Source organism: Cinclus cinclus, chromosome 2 (assembly GCF_963662255.1).
Source record: "Cinclus cinclus chromosome 2, bCinCin1.1, whole genome shotgun sequence".
NCBI classification, from domain to species: Eukaryota; Metazoa; Chordata; class Aves; order Passeriformes; family Cinclidae; genus Cinclus; species Cinclus cinclus.
This window is the reverse complement of record NC_085047.1, coordinates 32,342,844-32,362,373: the sequence shown is the minus strand read 5'-3', so window position 1 is coordinate 32,362,373 and position 19,530 is coordinate 32,342,844. Positions and strand designations below refer to the sequence as shown.

At 42.5% G+C, this 19,530-nt stretch overlaps 1 protein-coding gene across 1 annotated transcript in view; it reads left to right on the top strand.

Moving 5' to 3' along the window:
* The first annotated feature begins 271 nt into the window (after positions 1-271).
* Positions 272-19,530, top strand: part of GUCY2F (guanylate cyclase 2F, retinal) — a 35,229-nt gene continuing 15,970 nt past the window's right edge. Inside the window, 11 exon segments of the mRNA XM_062513799.1 lie at positions 272-1,010; positions 1,904-2,205; positions 3,681-4,035; positions 7,357-7,441; positions 11,452-11,548; positions 12,059-12,193; positions 13,503-13,583; positions 14,574-14,750; positions 15,634-15,790; positions 17,128-17,277; positions 19,127-19,275. Of these exon segments, the coding sequence (XP_062369783.1) occupies positions 272-1,010; positions 1,904-2,205; positions 3,681-4,035; positions 7,357-7,441; positions 11,452-11,548; positions 12,059-12,193; positions 13,503-13,583; positions 14,574-14,750; positions 15,634-15,790; positions 17,128-17,277; positions 19,127-19,275 (2,427 nt within the window).

Sequence of the window (19,530 nt, the reverse complement as noted above, 5' to 3'; positions counted from 1 at the left end):
ATCATGGCACATCAGACACTGCTTGGACACTTCTCTGCGTGGTGAGGTGGCTTCTGTGATGCACGTCCACGTGTCAGTGTGTGGTTCTGGCTCCTCAAAAGACTTGTGCCCTGAGAGCTGCTGTGAAGCTTGGGCTGACTCAGCTGTACCCAGTGCACGGAACAAACACATGTGGTGAAAGGCAAATGTAATCCACTTTCCTTCCAGCATCTGGTAATGCTCTGCCTGGCTTCCTGAAGAACTTGGTGCACATCTACCCACCAGTAAAACAATGTCATTTCTCCTGTGGTGTGCTAACAGCTTCCTCTGGGTGCTGTCAAAGCACATCAGAGTTCAACACTTTAACACTGGAAATTCATTCAAGACATTTTTCCAGCCTCTCTGGTGGCTGCTCTTTGGAATAATCCTACTTTGTTCCCCAGCACACTGCTCTGTCTTTAAAATTGGACTACTTGGACCCTGGAACTGTGACCCGGTCTTTTCCAAAGCCTTTCCCCATGTGGCTGCCAGGTTAGCTGTGGGACGAATAAGCAGGGACCCTTCACTAGATCTTGGCCACCGGCTGGATTATGTGATCCTGCAAGAAGAATGTGAGACACCAAGAGCTCTAGTTAGATTTGTTGACTTTGAAAAGCTTTCCTCAGCTTTTATAGGCCCTCTAAATCCTGGCTTCTGTGAGGTGGCTGCACATTTAGGGGAAAACTGGAATAAAGCTATCTTCTCATGGACGTGCATCAATTATAAGATGGATTCCACCATCCACCACAATGCATTTGCAAGAATCCTGCCCTCTCCAATCCAAATTTTGCTTACAATAATGAAATATTTTAAGTGGGCTCATGTTGGCATCATTGCATCCAGTGAGGATATTTGGATGTACACAGCCAAGGAGTCAGCAACTGTGCTCAGGAACCATGGTCTACCTGTAGGCATTGTTACATCCATACTTAAGGGAGAAAAAGGCATTGAAGACACCTGGAACAAGATTAAAGAAGTTAATAACATTAAAAGTAAGTGCTTTGAGTCTTGTTCCTTTTTTTAATCTTTTTTTTCCCCCAGGGTAGGACTGCATTGTTGCCCAATGGCCATACTTTAGAGAATGAAAACTTGGTGATTCAAGTCAAGAAGAATTTTATCTCTGATCTTGATGTAGACAGGGCTTCACATAATAGAATGCTGGGCATTTTGTATGTGATGAAGATAGACCAAAATCATCTACTACAACCTGAAAGATTGGGTGCTGCTTGTCTGAAAAAAATAATATTTCATAGATGGTTCTCTGTGCAAAGAGGAGTTTATAAGAAGGTCTTATATTAATGATGATTTGTATTGTGGCATATCAAAAATTAATATATCAAAAATCTTGCTTTGTTGCTGTGTCCTGCATTTCAGATCTCCCCATCAGACATTGGCCCCAGGGCATTTTGCAGGAAAAGGCACAGACTTTGGGACAGTGAGGCATAGACCAGATGTTTAAACACAACACAGTGTCCTACCTAACATCTGTATATTTGGTGGCAGGTTGGGCACTGCTTACAGCTGTGGGGTGTCTGTCAGCTCAGGCACACAGAGGGAGAGATGAAGTCTTAGTCAATGACACAATGACCACAGCTGCCCATCGTCTTGACCTGTGCCTCACTTATGTCAAAACTTCTCGCCATTCCTTCTTTGCACCTTTCTTTAATCAGAAATGGTTAATACCCACAACTTCCTTTATTAGGTGTGACAGACCTCTAGAGGTTGAACAAAACGGGTGTGAGTCTCAGCTTTCTCAGCATACAACATCAGAATCTGACCTGATGAAGTAGTTCAGACAACTCTTTTATTCGGGGGGGGGAAGTGCTATTTTGTGTTGAAAACCCCAAGCAGATTACTAACACTCTCCACTGTCTTTGTGTTCCAGTTATACTCCTATGTATGCATTCTGTTCTCATCGGAGGGCAGGAACAGGCTGCCTTACTCACAAAAGCTCAGGAAATGGGACTAGCAGATGGAAGATACATCTTTATTCCATATGACACTTTGCTGTACAGTCTCCCTTACCAAAACAACTCATTCAGTGTCTTTGATAATGACAGCAAGCTCCAGGAAGCTTATGATGCTGTGCTGACCATCACACTGGAGTCTGGAGAAAGGACTTTCTATGATGCATTCAGGGAAGCTAAAGAAAGTGGTGAAATAATCAGGGATTTGGAAGCCACACAGGTAAATATTCTTTCTCTTGGGTTTTCCTGGGACAATAGGAAACATGAGCAATAGTTACAGAAAAAGCACAGGGAAGAGTCAATCCAGCCTGCGCACTTTCATTTTGAGAAAAATACAGAGAAATTTCAATGTGGTCTGCACTCATCTGGAAAGATCACATTTCCCAGATGTCTGACAATATAACTCACTTGGTTCAACTGTAGGACTGTGATGGAAATTCAGGAGAAAGGGGCTGTGTCTGAGGCTCTCAGATTTGGTTTGCTGTGTGCTAGCTGCAATGGACTTGAATTGAAGAAGTATCTCTTAAGGTGGATGAAATCCACAGAGTTTGTAGGGAATCAGAATAAGATGTCCATATGACTGAGAATTTGAGGGGATGAGACAGCCTAAAGAAATACTGAATGCTTCTAGACAGAAATGTTTAAGACTATTGCTGTTGCATTCTTCTTAGCACTATAGTCAAAGTTATTCTTTGTCATCATGATTATCTAAAATTCACTGGTAGCCTATTAAAAACCAAATCAGTTTTTACCTTGAGGACATTTACAAGAATTGGAGAATCTTATACTGATGAAGAGATACAAGATTCAGCTGAGCTATACTTCATACCTCCCTATGCCATTTCAAAAAATTGCAAGTACTTTTAAGGCATAATTTATCAGATCTGCACAGATCTTCTTTAGAAGGAGATGAATGATGTCTTGAAAGCATTAATTTCTTTCCCTTCTTTTTAATAAGAGCCCAGATTAACTGAATTGAGTGTCAGGTTATTCACTGCAGATACCTACATCTGATCAATTAATCCCACAAATTCCATATTCTGTGGGTCCCAAGAGCTCTCCTCATTTTTCTCACAGGTGTATGGCTATAATCTCTCTTCACCCACTAGCTGTGAATGACCACGTGATTGCAAGACTCTCCATTTGTGTTAAAGGTTCCTAAATCAAGTCTGGAATGGAAGTGAGCAATGCAAACAGAAAAGGCTCTTTACTCCACAGAGCAAGTTTGCTTGGGCAAATGGCTATGCTGTGGGATTTTTGCATCATTGGTATAAATAGTATTCTGCTAATTCTTTGAGCATGACATGTTTCCTGTCTTGGTATGGAGCCTCTGACTTTGATCTCCTGTTTGTAGAAGATGTTTTAGTGTAATGTTTTGAGGCAGGATAAATTTGTGATAAGATTCAGGTGAACATCAGGCTCAGAATCTTGGCTTTTCCCATCATAATGCAATTTTGTGTGGTTTTAAAAATATTTTGAAATTGCATTTTGGAAATCCATCATAAGAAAAGACAGATATTCAAAGTCATGCATATATTGGGTCTACCTTCAACCTAAGGTTCTGCAAACCCATTACTCTGTGAGCCTTATTGTTCTGGTGTCTCAGCATTTAAGTTCACAACTTAGCTGGGGGAAAATACTTTTGCCACCAATCTCGAACCGAAGGTTCATCCTTGATTTCTCCTGTATTTTTAGGTTTCTCCACTCTTTGGAACAATTTATGATGCCTTTTACTTCATGGCAATGGCTATGGACAGTGCACGGAGGAAAGGAGTCAGAACCTCAGGAGCCAGCATAGCTGAGCACACAAAAAACTTCAGCTTCCCTGGATTTAGTCACCAGGTAGAGACAGACAGCTGTGGGAAGGGGCTTAACAACTATGTGATACTGGACACAGATGGTCATGGAAACCAGCTTTTCCCAACCCACCTGCTGGACATGTCTTCAGGATCTGTGCTGTCCCTAGGCCAGGCCATCCACTTTCCCAATGAAATTCCACCCCAACCAGACTCCAGCTGTTGGTTTGATCCTGATGTTCTTTGCACTGAAGGTAAGAAAGGGAAAAAAAGAACCAAAAAGAGGGTGAAATGGCATTGAGTTCACGCTTCTCATTTCTTTCATCTTTTCTCTCACTCCAAGTGGTTACCCCTTTAAATTAGAACTCCCCAGCCAGAAAAGTCTAAATTCAAGGATCTAATATAAAAATGCCCAGTCATCATGCTGTTTGTAATGGGAGTCCTGTGCAGAGGCAACACCATTGATCCACAATACTCTCTCATTGCTTGTAAGCTCATAGAATAATAGAATCATTACGGTTGGAAAAAGATCCTCTAGGATCATCGAACCCTTAACCTACCACTGCCAGGCCCACCACTAAATACCACATCTACACAATTTTTTTCAACAATTCCAGAGCCATTAATCCCACTACTCTCCTGGGCCGGTAAGGTTGCTACCACTGTTAGGTGCTTGAAAGGTTTTTGTGGATCTAACACTCAACACCTTCCAATATTAATAGTAACCATTATATAACAGAGGCTTCACCCAGCTCTGTGTCTCTGCCCTTCTGGGGGACAGGACACTAAGAGGATTTGCCTTGAAGGCAGCCTAAGAGAGCTGCACAAGAGCAAATGCTCTCAGCATCCTGCCTGTTAACCCCTGCTTCTTTAGCCGGGTAGGGAAGGACCATCAGAGCTCACCTCATGCAGAAAAAATGATAATCATTACTCACAATAATCTGAGTTATTATAGATTACAGAGGTAGTAATCAAAGGCCTGGGTGCAGAGATGCCTGTGCTGCTTCCTAGGTTTGTCAGACTGGGTACTGAGTTTGCCTATTGTTTTTAATTTGAGGCAACTGTGGTGCAGTTTTAAAGTTCACAGGGAAGCCAGCATCTCAGGGTAGGGTACTTAACTTCCTCTTGACATATTTACTTATAATACTAAGCATTTACACCTAGTGCTTCAGGATATGAGTTAAACAGATGAAATTAACCACATCTATGGAATATTTCATTCAGTAGCTGAGAAAACCATTCTCCTTGGCTTAGCCATAACTGAGCTGACACATAAATCAGTGTGAGTCTAAACTGATCTTATAGCAAATGGCAAGTAGTGTAAGAGGTAAGCATAATACTGTCATATATCTAATTTTACACTGCCTCTAGGAACAATTTAGCAATTTAGCATCTCATTGCAGTCAATGGAAAAATCCCACTGATTTTTAGAGAGATCAGATTTTACGTTCATACCTTTACAAAAGCATAAAGCTCTAGGCATCTGTCAATTAAACAGTAATTTATTATGATTTCTAGAATTTCAGAGACTGAACTTTATGGTGAGAATTAAATACAAGCCTCACTCTAGCTTTTATATGAAGTTAGCTTGGAGGGGAATTGGATGTGAAGTTGCCAGGCTGCTGTGCTTCCTAATTCCAGGCTCACCAGGAGCAGGGCTGAACTGGGGTTTCCAGGACATGGACACACACACACACACACACACACACACACACACACACACACATACACACACACACACACACAGACACACACACACACACAGACACACACTGCAGACACAGCCAGTCACTGGCAGAGTAACACATGCAGGAGAATTATGTCTTTACAGGCACCACTACCCACAGCCAGCACTGCTGGGACATGGACATCAGAAATGGCCTGATGCTACTCTTATGTACCTCATGATTAGGCTCCAGGCTTGATACCAGATCTCACAGCCTCCTCTCAGTTCCTGCAGACTCACAAATGCATCCTCTGGTAGATGGTCCAAACCTGAATTCCGCCACAGCCATCCCCCAAACCCTTCAGTCTCTGCAGGATCTGACTCCATACTTGTGGTCTCTCATGGGTTGCGGGCTCCAGGACTTACCTTCCCTGTTAGTTAGGTTGATGTTAAGTCTGTAAATAATATACACTGTCAGAGAGCACAGTTACCTGGGAAAAGAATGTAGATGGGGTTAAGAAGGTGGGGATGACTGCACTGATCAAGCGCAGGGTTTGCCTGGAAAAAATGCACAACGTGGTTACATGTGACCAGCATCCCCATCCTCTTACGTACTTGAGCACTCCTGACCCATTCTATCTCTCCCTTTACCCATGTTTGCCCTTTCCCCTAAAGATCCCATAAGAAGTTTCATGTACTCCCACAATTCCCTTAAGGCATCCCGTAATCACTTTAACTCAATCCCATAAATTCCCCCAAGCATGCTGTAAGTTTGCTCTTTCCCATAAGCTCATAATTAGCTTACTTTCACTTCTGGTTAGTTGTGAAGTATCGTATGGGTTGGGAGGGACCTTTCAAGGCCATCTATTCCAATCCCACACCAGGCTGCTTAAAGTCCCATGGAGCCTGATTTTGAACACTGCCAGGGATGGGTCATCCACAGCTTCCATGGGCGACCTCTTCCTGTGTATGTGTGAGGACAATCAGGGCCTGGGGCCCTAGACTGAAGGAGTGAAATTTCAGCTAAAATGCTCTTCTTTTCCTGAAACAAATACCAGTTTTCAAAAATGCATTCAGCTTTCACTGGAAAGCTCTAGGTCTCAGTGCTTGCAGACATGTGCCAGTGTAACATAGAGTTGTGACTCTCTCGTCAACCCAAATTTCTCCATGTTTGTTTGCGTTTATCGATCTCTGGATACAAACAGAATAAAAAAGAAAAATTAGAAAATAGAAGAGACAGACACAGCAAACAGTTCCCACTGGAATTTAGCTTATGTTGTCATGTCAGCTTCCCTTAGCTCTTTAGTAAACACACTCATCAGCAAAGTATCTGTCTCCAGTACTTTGTGATGATGGATGTGTTGAGGAGAACATCAACCTTCTGCTGCTCCTCCTCTTCTTCTCTTTTCAGCATTAGAAATCTGCAGCAGAGAATGAAAGAGCCCAGATGGGCCAGTGACTCACCCTGGCTGTCTTTATGGTGTCACATGAGAAAGATTCTTCAGCATTTCTGTTCCTCAAGAGAAAAGGGCCAAATGTTAAAAAGTTATGAACTTTGCAGAAGCTTCTTCTAAAACTTAAGACATCGCTTTGAGTCTATTTATTTACTTGAAAAAAAAAACAAAAAAACCAATCCAAACTATTTTTCCACTGATCCAGGGCTCTAAGTCTGGTTTAGGGGAAAAAAAGTACATGGAAATAAACAATTAGTATAGCTGAAGTCTAATGTATGCCAAGTTAGCAAGTATTTGTGTATTCATAAATGAACATTGCATTAAAATTGTCTTCCAGCACTCTCCTGGCTGAATATTTGACTTTGCAACCCAGTGGCCTGATGCTGATGTTTTTAATATTATTGCCTAAATCAATGATTTTCTAATTCACTGATTCTTTTCTGACCTTTGCACAGGGATTGAGCCTGCAGTGATTTTGTTGGGAGTAATGATGTTATTTGTCCTGGTGTTGTGTGCTGTGGGCCTGGCTTCTCTCATCAGGTGAGAATTGCAACACATATTTGAGTTAGTGCCACTTTTAGCTTCCATGTGAGGCTTGTGCTTTAGCCAGCAGTTTAGACTATGCACGCACAGAAGGTCTGATTTTGCTCTTGGCTCTCCAGACACATATCTCTTCACATTTATGGTGTGTTGGCCCTGGCAGCATGCCAGGCATCCACCAAGGACCATTCTATCTCTCCCTTCCCCAGCTGGACAGGGGAGAGAAGATACAGCAAAAGGGTCATGGGTCAAGATGAGGTCAGGAAGAGATAATTCACTAGTTAACACAAAAGCCAAAATGGACTTGATGTGGGGAAATTAAATGTATTGTCAATCAAATCAGAGTAAAATAATCAGAAATAAAATCTTTAAAACACCTTCTTCCCATCTCTCCCTTCTTCCCAGGCTTACCTTACACCCAAATTCTCTACTTCCTCCTCACCAGTGGCAAGGGGGCCAGGTAAAGGGGTCTGCAGTCAGTTCACCCCACATAACCTCTGCTGCTCCTTCCTCCTGAGGGGAAGGACTCCTCACACCCTTCCCCTGCTCCAGAAGGAAGGTTGCTGGAGGTTTATGAAGCATTGGGAAGGTAGTTATCACTTTGGAAGTGCAAAGGATGACATATAAACCAAAGACAGGAATCTATTATGAGAACATGAGGGTTGAAACCAAATATTTTTCCTACCCCAGATCATTCTTGCCTGGATTTTTGTCTTTAATATAATCATGTTTTCTATGAAACATGTGAGGCTGACCCTCTGCATTTTCTCCATGCACTAAAGAGAAAGAAAATTCCTCTGGAGAGAATTTGGAGCAAATATTTAAATACATCTTTATTATCAAGTTGGTTCACTCTGGGGTTCAGCTCCCTGGTCATTCCCATGACATATGTGTATTGGTCAGGGCATGAGATCTTTGGAGCAAAGACAGTAATCTTCTGGGGAAGAAGTAATTTCCTGTAATTTCATGTCACATCTGTGTCCCAACTCTATATCCAAGGTAGAAATGTTCCAGAATGGATGGGTTGGTCCAGGAGCTATGGATTGCTCTTGGCAAGGTCACTATAGACCCTGGAGTAGTTGGTCTCTAATTATTAATATCCACATGACCGAACTTAGAGTGAAAATAGACTGAAATTAGAAGGCATATTTACTGAGCAACAATGAGTTCAGCAGAGCAGAGTTTCTATATTGTTCCCTCCAGCTTTGCCTCTCAAATAATTGCCAGACATGTTTTGTCTCCACTCCTGAATCATCCCTCCCAACCCAGATATAAGGCCACCCAGCAAACAACACCCCAAACAGCTCCCCCACTTTCAGCACACAGCTGCTTCTGATAGAACTGCAGACACTGATGAGTTTGCTTCCATCCACCCACACTTTGAAGTCCTGCTCTGTTCCCTGGCCACCAGCCTCTACAATTAAGTAAATAAAAGGCAATCTTTCTGCCTACACTATTTGCAAGCTCTTCCACAAGCACCAAGCTGTGCTTGGGAAGGCTTGGTCATGAGAAAAGATGGCCATCTGCAAGGGAAGAAAAAGTTCAGAATGATTCAGACAATTATTTATATCAGGAAGGGGCATGTCTGGAACTAAATTTAAACCACAGCATGGTCTGAGTTGAAATGTGGAAGCTCTGGTCTTAGCTCTCTCAGGGATCTGCTGCATGACCTTAAATGAGTCATTCCACTCTCTCTACTTTTGGCAGAGGGATGCTTTCTGCCCTGCTTAGGGAGAGGATGTGATTTTTCAAGCAAGGTTTTTCAGATGGACTTATGAAAGGTACATAAGTGATGATTTTTTTTCAAGAGAATGAGTTGAGTGGCTTGGGACAGTGTCTTTAGAGAAATATAAAATGTCATCCTGAATAAAGCCTGTGGTTAGGTGGCCAAGGCTTTCTCTCATTTTCAAGAAGCTGTGTGTGCCCTTCTAAAATGCCCAGAATGATACATGGAGGGGAAAAGTGAATTGTGGTGATTTAGGGCTGTTTTATATGGCGGTGTCCTTCTATAGTAGCATTAGCAAAAGTCATCCTCTTGTCCACCTTAGGAGAGTGCAGATCAATCATCTGCTGTAACGTTAACAAAGCTCCTTAAGCAAAAGAAGTGACACTGAGGGCAATGGGGGAGCTTTCCCTTCCCTTTTCTGCTCCTAGCTGAGGAGTTTTTGACTGTCTAATAGCTAGCTGCTGCTTTGTGCTCAGTGTTAGACGCTGATGTCTATTGAAACAACGGGATCAAAATGATGAGGTGTGATGTCACATGTACCATCCCGTGTAGCTTTTCTCTCAGTATAAACCTGTGACCATTACAAGGGCACATCTTGATCTGTGCTTCATAACTCACCGTGCTACAATATAGACACTCAGACAGCATGTTTAGACAGTAAATTGTGTCCAGGCAGCTCTTATAAATTAACTACAGTTCAGCTTCAGTCCCTAAGAAAGGCTAAAAGTGTGCCTAAATGTGGTTTGTTCATGACCAGACAAGCAGGACTAATAAAACTCGGTTTTGTCTCCTAATGGAGAATGGTTTGGGATACAACAAATAAAATCAAGCGAAACAAAATACGCCTTACATACACATCCAATTAATATTTGTAAGCAGATTAAATCCAGTTGTCTATTTGTGATAAGACCTTTTGAGATGATAGCTTTTGTTGCTATCCATGTTGAAATGGGTAATTCATGACTTGGGATTTGAGTCCAAGCCAAGGCATTGTTATTTGTCCAGTGATTTAACCAATGCCCATCCCCACTTCCACACCATTTTAGACCTTAAGGATCATCTAGTTTCAACCACTCTGTCATGGGCAAGGACATCTTCAACTACACCAGGCTGCTCAGAGCCCTATTCAGCCTGGCTTTGAATATTTCCATGGGTAGGGCTGCCACAGCTCCTCTGGGTAACCTGTGCCAGTGCCTCAACACCTTCACAGAAAATAATTGTTCCCTAATATCTAATCTAAACCTGTACTCTTTCAGCTGGAAGCCATTCCCCCTTGTCCTGTCACTCTATGCCCCTGTCAAAAGTCCCTCTCCAGCTCTCTTGTAGACCCTCTCCTTAGGCACTGGAAGGTGCTCTAAGGAATCCCCAAAGCCTTCTCTTCTCCAGGCTGAACAGTCCCAGATCTCTGATCTTGTCTCCATAGCAGAGGTGCTCCAGCCCCTTGATCATCTTCATGGCCTTCTCTGGACCTGCTCCAACAGGCCCACAAGCTTGATCATCTTCATGGCCTTCTCTGGACCTGCTCCAACAGGCCCACAAGCTTTGCAAGTCAGGGGTCCCAGAGCCCGATGCAGCACTGCAGGCAGGGTCTAATAGTACAGGGAATTCCCCCTGTGGGGGGAATGTGGGGATGTGGGGAATTCAGAGGAGGTGTAAACTGCCTACCTACCTGTAGCAGGTTGACCCTGGCTGTCTGCCAGGTGCCCACTCATTTGTTCTATCACTCCCTTTCCCACTGGGACAGGGGAGAGAATAAGATGGAGAATGACCAGCAGAGATAAGGCAGTTTTATTACAGCAAAAAGAAAGAAACAAGAGGAGATCTGCACATACAAGAGCTAAATGAGGAAAAAAGGTCAGTGTCTACTTCCCATCAGTAGCAATGTTCAGACACTTCCTTGGAAGCTGGGTTTCAGCATGCATAACAGCTCCTCCGTAAGGCAAACATTGAAAACTCACAAATGCTCCCCCACTTCCTCCTCTCTTCCTTTGCTTATATATCTGAGGTGATGTCATATGCTATGGAATATCCCTTTGGCTGATTTGGGTCAGCTGGCCTGGTTGTGTCCCCTCCCAGGGTCTTGCCCACTCCCATCCCCTTTGGAGAGGGGAAGGGATGTCAGAAGGACACTGGTGCTTGGCAGTAGCCATAACACTGGTCTGTTATCAACCAGACCCATTCAGCTACCAATGCAAAGCACAGAACGTAAGGGCTGTGAACTTTACCTTGATCAGACCCAATACACCACCTAAAATTGATAACCATGACTCTCCAACTCGTGCAGGCAGAGTATCTTGAACAACCAGCTTTTCAGGGGTCCGAACAAGATAATACTGACCTTGGATGACCTCGTCTTCATCAACCCAGAGCTACATAGAAAGGTGAGTCCTTCTACTTGTAAAAGGAATCTGGTGGAACACTCCAAAACACATTTTTTTGTGTGGTATTTTCATAGTCATGGAGCTCTGGAAGGGTCATTTCACTTCTTCATATCTTTTCCCCCTGCATATTAGAAAATTTTCCATATGCTGAGTGCTTTTGAGTGTCAGATTAGAAGCCAGAGCTTTGACAATGGTGTAAAATAGTGGCCTTGATTGTGTTTCTTCTAGATGCCAAGGCTTATTCCTTATTCCTTATTCTTGAGATTGGATTGTGCCCCATAAGGCATGTCCAAAAAGAAAAACCATCTTAACCCTCTAAAATAAAATGTTTGCATTCAAATATATTGGGAACCGTTCCTGGTACATTCTGATTCATACCCAGAGCTGGTGGTCTGCTGGGGGATGATCCCACAACTTCCTTACCCCAAAATCCCTGCTGCAAGGCACAGCTGGAGTGGAGGTTCCCCCAAAGGTGGTAACTGCCTAGCACCTGTTTTCCTTGCCTTCCAGAGGCTGACCTTGGACAGTCTGACTGATGCAAACAGCATAGCAGTCAAGAGCAGAAGCCTGAAATCCATAACCCGCTCTGCTTCCTTGAAAAGTGCAGTTGCCACCTATGAAACCTCCAATGTGGCTTTGTATGAGGTAGGTAGGGACTTCATGCAGCCTTGTCTCACTGCTTCTGTTCACTGGACTGCTCTGGGGGGGAAAATAATTGTTTGCAGTACTGTAGGTCCCAGGATGGAGATAGTTTGAACAAAACCTAAGAATGAAAATAAGTTACTCCCAAGCATGTACTTAGCAGTGTTTAAGGTGACTCTGTCCCAGCCTTCACCCTGACACTTGGAGTCATGTGGGATGGGAATATTGAACATACATATGCACCATTGCCAGTCTGGTCATGTCAGAGAAGTCACCACCTAAGGTGGTGGCACCGTGAAGAACCTTTCTTACAAGACAGCCTTTATTTGGTGGCATCTCTATTAAGGAACTTTCTTACAAGACAGGATCCAAATACACAAATGGAAGCTCAAATTCCCTTTTGTGGCCATAGAAATGTAGGGAGCTTAAATAGAGGCAATGGCCAAGAAAACTCACCCCATCCATCATCTCTTCCCTGAAAATGCAGCTTTTTGAAAAAATGGCATGGTAATTTCTCCTGAAGAGGAGTAAAATAAATTTGACCAATCATTAATGCCAGAGAAAAGCTCTGGCTAGAGTTATTTTCCTTTTAAATCAATTTATTGCTGTTTATTGCATACTAAGACACCTTCCAAGTATGAAGTTGTGATCCAAGTGAAGGTCCTTTCTCACCCTTTTTTTTGAAGGTTTGCTGTGGATATTCTTATATACCACATATAAGTATATATATGTGGTATATATTCTTATATACCACAGGGTCAGTATATAAATTACCTACTTCCAATAGCATTAAAAATCCCCAGCCAGTTACAAAGTCAAGGATCCAAAATGCAGATCTGGATCCCAATATTAACTGCTGCTCAGCGATTTGCTCTGTCACTCACCCACCTGTATTGGGATTATGGGACTGGAGCTGCTCTCTTCAGTGGAAAGGCTGAGGGAGTTGGGCCTGTTCAGCCTCAAGAAGAGACAACTGAGAGAGCACCTCACTGATGTCTGTAAATATCTGAAGGGAGGGTGTCAAGAGGACAGAACCAGGCTCTTCTCAGTGGAAAAGATGCAAAAGGCAGAAACTGATGGACAGGAAGTTCCACCTGAACATGAGGAAGAACCTTGCTGTTCAGGTGACCAGGCACTGAAACAGATGCCCAGGGAAGATGTGGAGTCTCCCTCACTAGAGATATTCAAGAACTGCCTGGACACAACAGTCCTGTGCTCTAGGATAGCCCTTCTTAAGCAGGGAGGTTGGACTGTGGTCCACCATTGATTTCTTCCAGCCTTAACTGTTCTCTGATTCTGTGATTGTGGACAGGGAGACCGGGTGTGGCTGAAAAAATTTGAGATGGGAGCAGTTCACAATGTGCGGCAAAGCTCTACCAGCATCTTAAGGAAGGTAGGAATAGGGGATGATGGCATGTGGAGGGAAGGTTTCCCAGGGGACGTTTTTTAGCTTCAGGATGTTTTTGTTGTCCTTGTCTCATGTTTATCCATTAAATCATACACTGTGGTTGTCAATGAGTCTTGTCTGGTGAAATATGGTAGAGTGGACAATGCACAGCTGCATCTGACAAATTTACCATAGATCCATATGTCAGCCAGCAGCTTGTAAAACCCTGCCCTGGACCTGCCACTTCCAAGATGATGCAGTGTTGAATGCACAATGAATCCTTCAAGTGACCTTTCCTGCAAAGGCAGAGGGGTTTGGGGAACTCATCCCTGCACAGTGTGAAGCGCTGGTAGATATTTTCATGTATTATATGCTGACAGTGCGACATAGACATGGTTGTGCATTTCTCTGAAATTTGCTTTGTGTTTCTGCCTAAGGTGCCTCTCAGATACCCAATTTTGTTCTTCAATTTTGTTGTTACAAAAGACACGAAAAATGCTAGTTTTCCAAATTCAAGACCATTAGTTGTTGGCAGCTATTGCTAACATAGCAGTGGATTTTTATGCATGTAAAAGCAACAAATTTACCAGAGCATGTCTCCAAAGACACCACTGATGGATGACTTTGGACTCTAGGTATGGTACTGCTTTCCAGTTCAGAGCAAGATCCACATGCTGAACTGAATCTACCCCTGCAAAGCCATTCTGGCCTGGTGAAAGATTCAATCCAGTTTGTCTGAAGAAAACATAAACTTCTGTTTAGTTCGCTTTTGCTATCTTGCTTTCTTTGACTTAATGGATAGACTAAGGAAAACAAAGCTTGAAAAGAGTGTTGAGTAGCCAAAAATAAGCACCAGAGAGGTTGTTCGCTTCCCCATCCTTATGTGGAAGGCTGTTTGGGTGTACAAGTGTGAAAAGGGCATCTAGTGATATCAAGAAGCTACCGAGCAGATGTCTGGCTGACCTGGTCTCACTGTGATTCACTGTCTTGTTTCAGATGAAAGATCTGCATCATGAAAATGTGAATCTGTTCCTGGGCTTTTTCTCTGACTGTGGCATCTTTGCCATAGTGACGGAGTACTGCTCACGAGGCAGCCTGGAGGACTTGCTGAGAAATGAGGATATGAAACTGGACTGGATGTTCAAGTCCTCCCTTGTGATGGATCTAATTAAAGTAAATCCATTGCTCCTGCTGAGGCATGATCTGAATGGGACTTTTATGATGACTAAGCTGTTTCAATCAGAATCAGTTGGGTTTTTAATAATAACATGGGGAAAACAAATCTAGCTGTAATTATGTCAGTCTTTAAAGGAGACCTCTTATTTTGTTGCCATCTGAGAGAAGCACTATTTGTGGTAATACAATCACACGGCAGGATAAGAGGCTAAAATTACATATCAGGCTGCAAGTGATCACCTAGAACAACAGAATTTTGTGTCAAATTAATTCTTTGCAAAGGCCCTTCTTTGTCGTAAATCAGAAATGCATCCACCATAGAACCAAAGGGTATCCATCCCCTGCCACAGGATGGCTGCACATACAGTCCCTTTAGCAGCGTTCACACTTCCAATCATGCCCTATGTTTTCATGTCTTAATGGTCAACTAATAATCTGGGAGAAGTGGATTCCATTCCAGAAACATTCTTGCAGTCTTTGATCCACCTTCTGAACCTCCTTGAGGAAGATGGGTAGGGGCACCAAGGTCTTCCTTTGACCTAACTGTTTGGTAACACTTGTGTCCATTTTCTTATCCTTGCCTAAAAGCAGAACTTCCCAGTGCAGTGAGACACAGGGCTACAGAGGGAAGCATCTGACTCTTCCTAAAGTTGTCAGACCTTTCCAATATTACTTTAGGGTCCAGACACACCTATATCATTTTTCTAATCCTTTTCCAAGCTTCTCCCATAGTTTATTGTTTCAAACATTACTGCATTTGACGTAGAGCCAATGCTGCATTTGATGCCATCTGAGGTGGGAATTCGGCTTGGTGTCTCCAAGTGCCAATGGGTAAGATAATTCTTAAGGATCAACCTGGATTTTTTTCTGTGTTTCACAGGGAATCAGATATTTGCATCACCGAGATTTTGCCCATGGACGTCTCAAGTCTCGTAACTGTGTTGTGGACGGCCGGTTTGTCCTGAAGATCACTGACTATGGATATAATGAGATCTTAGAGGCACAGAAATGCCCCTATATTCAGCCATCCCCAGAAGGTAGGTGTGATGAGGAATTTTTTTAAAAGCATTTATTTATTGATTTAACATATGTTTGTCCTAATACAATTTCAGACCAGTGGCCACACAAGGATTTTCATGCTCAATCTCACTACATCTAGTTTCCTCCATAACATGCATTTTTATAAGAAAGGGTAAGCAAAGGGTTTTTTCAGACTTCCTAAAATGGCAGAGTGACAGGATAAAGAAAATACATTTTACTGTAAACAGTGACAGAACTTCAGCTTGCTACAGTTGGAGAAGGACTGAACTGTCCCTGAAATCTTAACAGTACTGAATTTCTGTAACCAGTAGAACAACTTCACATCCATAGACCCAATCCTATATTCAGAGTTTTATGTTAGCCCAAATGCAGAGAAGCTTTTTTTTTTGTTACAAGTAATGTAAAATGCAAAATTATGTAGGTCTCTATAGGTACTCTATATTCCAGCCACCAAAGACTGCCACATGAGATTCTCACCACTTAAGAGCAGACCTCATGGGACCAGATTTGGAGACTTAGACAGGATTTCTTTCACTCAGCCATTGCTTTGGGGTTCCTCTGCTATCCCAATTTATTCTCAAAACCTGATTTCAAGTACTATCTAGTGGTTTGATCCCTCTGTCATGGAATTTGATGCCTACACCTTTCCACTGTCAGCTAGGGCAGTTGTAAAACAGAAGATTTTTTCCTCCCTTACAGAAGATAAATACATTTGCAAAGGCAGAAATGTTCCATACCCCCATTGCTCAGAATGGACAGTTACCAGGGTAACAATATCTGAGTTTGAAGATTCATTTCTTGGTGAGGCTGGATATATATTGCAACTGTGTCTTTTGTCACTTGAACTACTGGATTATAAAGACTATGCATCAGATTTTTGCAAACTGCTTTCACAGAAAAGATTTTAATCTAAAAAGAACTGCAGGAAACACATTGTTAATTGTTGTTTTGTAAAAAAGCAACAACTGTAACAAGAAATTCAAGATTCAGTGCCAACATTTTGTCTCAGGAACATTTTCAATCAAAAAAAAAAGGTGTTAAAACTTCTGGCAGTGGTGAGATGATTTCTTATGTTGAGTTCATGGCTGGTGTTATATTATACAAATTGTTGGTATTTTTTAAAAAAGCATTGGTTGGAAAATGATTTCTTTTTGTCAGCACAGAAGTTTAGTGTTTTGAACACACCACAAGAAGTAAAATATTTGATTCAGTGTATAATGTATATTTTCCAATCTTTCCTCGAATGACTGAAATAAGGTATTCATTTAAGCACTTACTTTTGCAGTAGTCTGAGATCAAGTGTAAAGAATGTGATGCTCTGGAATTTTTTTAGAATTGCTCTGGACAGCTCCTGAGTTACTGAGGGACCCAGATATGTGCAGAAAAGGCACAATCAAAGGGGACATTTACAGCTTTGCAATCATCCTACAAGAAGTGGTTGCTCGTGGTCCACCTTACTGCACATCAGAACTCTCAGCTGAAGGTAGGCAACCACTACAGTATATTTTCAAGGGTTTGTGCACAGCACTTACAAAAGATCTGGCAACGTCCCCTTATTAATCAGGCAATAATGTATTAGTCTCATCACCTTTCTCAGTGGCAGAAGTCGTTTTCAACAAAACATTCATAATAAATATCAAAATGTGTAGTTCTCATCACAGCCTTGGTATGGTACATGTCTCATCTCTGCTTTCACTGGGATCACAGTTCTGGGTGCTCCCCAGGATGCTTCAGGCCTCTGCAGCACCTCCAGTTCCCTGTCCAAACTCAGACTTTTCATCATATTATGGGGTGAAATTTGAGGGCAGAATTTCCCATAGCTTAGAAACTCTTTTGCTTCCCTCTCAACAGCCTTTTTTGTGCATCATGGAGACTGAATTTTTTGAGCAGGACCCCTTGCCAGCATCCTATTTTGTCCATCTGTCCCTCTATTTTTCCTTAATCCTTTCCTTTTCAAAGAGACTCTCTCTTCAACAGAGGTCAAAGTGATGCATCATTTTGCTTATGTATATCAGAAACAGCAAACAGGTGAATTCTTTAGGAGCTGCTCATGGTGAAAGCATGTTGGGTATCCATAGGAAGAACAAACTCCCTACAGTCAGGGTCAGGCCACAGGCACTTAAACAGGGAGAGAGTGACAACAATCTCTAATTAGCCAATTTCAGTGACAGCCCATTCTCAACATACTTTAAGCTGGAAAATCATCAAGTGGGCTATGAAAATTCAGTGTCCGTCAGTTTAGCTGGAAAAATGGGGCCCTGACATTTCTGTGCCTGGAGCTGCTGTCACAATGCAATGACAATGATGTTAATGATGTCTCCCACTCTGTAAATCAGTGCTGGACCTATGATGTAGACTATGATGCAATTATCAGGTTTCCCCCACCTCATCCCCCCTGCAGAATCTCCAGCAGATGTTAAATGCAGCTCAATCCTGTTTTCTAACCTGATAAAATGATGAATTTATACTCAATCCTAAGGAGCTTTCAATTGTGGTGTGAACTTAAAAACAATCTGTGGAAGGCATTTCCCCTCAGCAACCCCTGGAAATATTGGGTCCAGTTGTTTTGATTAGTTCATTTGGCAGAGTGTGAGGGGATGAGCCAAATATCTTTAAAGTAAGCTGTCAATGCTGAAAAGCTCTGGGCACTCACATCAACAGCAGGACTCCTTCCAGAGAAAAAGGTTTTCACTTCATTTAACTGCTCTGCACTGAGCAAAATAAGATTTCAAATACAATTACTTTGGTGGATGTTAAAGGAATGACTTCTCAGGGTTTGAAAGCCCAGGCCCAGTTCCTTACGAGCCTCATTTCTAGGCAGGGAGCTCTAGACAGGGAGTCATTTCCCAGACATTGTTTTGAACTCAGCTTCTCTCCCTTATCATATTTTCCATGGTCTCCACTCCCATCAGCCTCCTCCATCCTGGTTCCCAGTTTCTGATGAAGCATCAGAGGCTGATATCCTTCCTGTCTGGGCTCAGCCCTAAACCTCTGCTGTCTTAGAAGACTGCAGGTCCTAGTGGAGAGAGTCAGAGGCAATTTCATAAAATACAAGCCTGCAGTCTCACACACCCATTTGTCACACATCCTTCCTTCATCCAGCCACTTTATTACTCATAACCTGGTTTTCCAGGGACAAGAAGGCAGATGAATCTTCTGTATATCCTTCAAGAGACTCCTGACAGAGAAAAGCAGAAACCTCCGGCTTCATTTGGCACAGACAGTGGGTGCTGAGGACTAAGTGCTGTGGACACATGAAAGGGTTTATATCCTTTGCCCCTTTCAAGGCCCTCTATCTTACAATGTGCTTCCCATTCTTCTTTTTGCCACAGAAATTATAAAGAAAGTGAAGAAGCCCCCACCCCTCTGCCGCCCAAACATAGCTCCTGAAGTAGCCCCCCTGACATGCATCCAGATAATGAAGCAATGCTGGGCTGAAGCCCCTGAACGACGTCCAACCTTTGAGGAGGTATTTCATAAGGTCAGTAAATAAAGAAGCTGGTATAGTCCCTTTGTTTGTTCTTGACAGGGAAGTGTTTTGTGGTTGGGTTTTTTGTTTTGGTTTTTTTTTTTTTTTTTTTACTTTATCTCAGCTATTAAAAAATAAGGAGTTTTCTGAGCCCTAGTCTTGTCCTGACTTAGAGGTAATAAAACAGCCTGCACATGGGCTTGATGTCTTCACATTTGTAGTGTACCTGCAGAGATGGTCTCATGGAGATGAAAGATTTGTAAATTA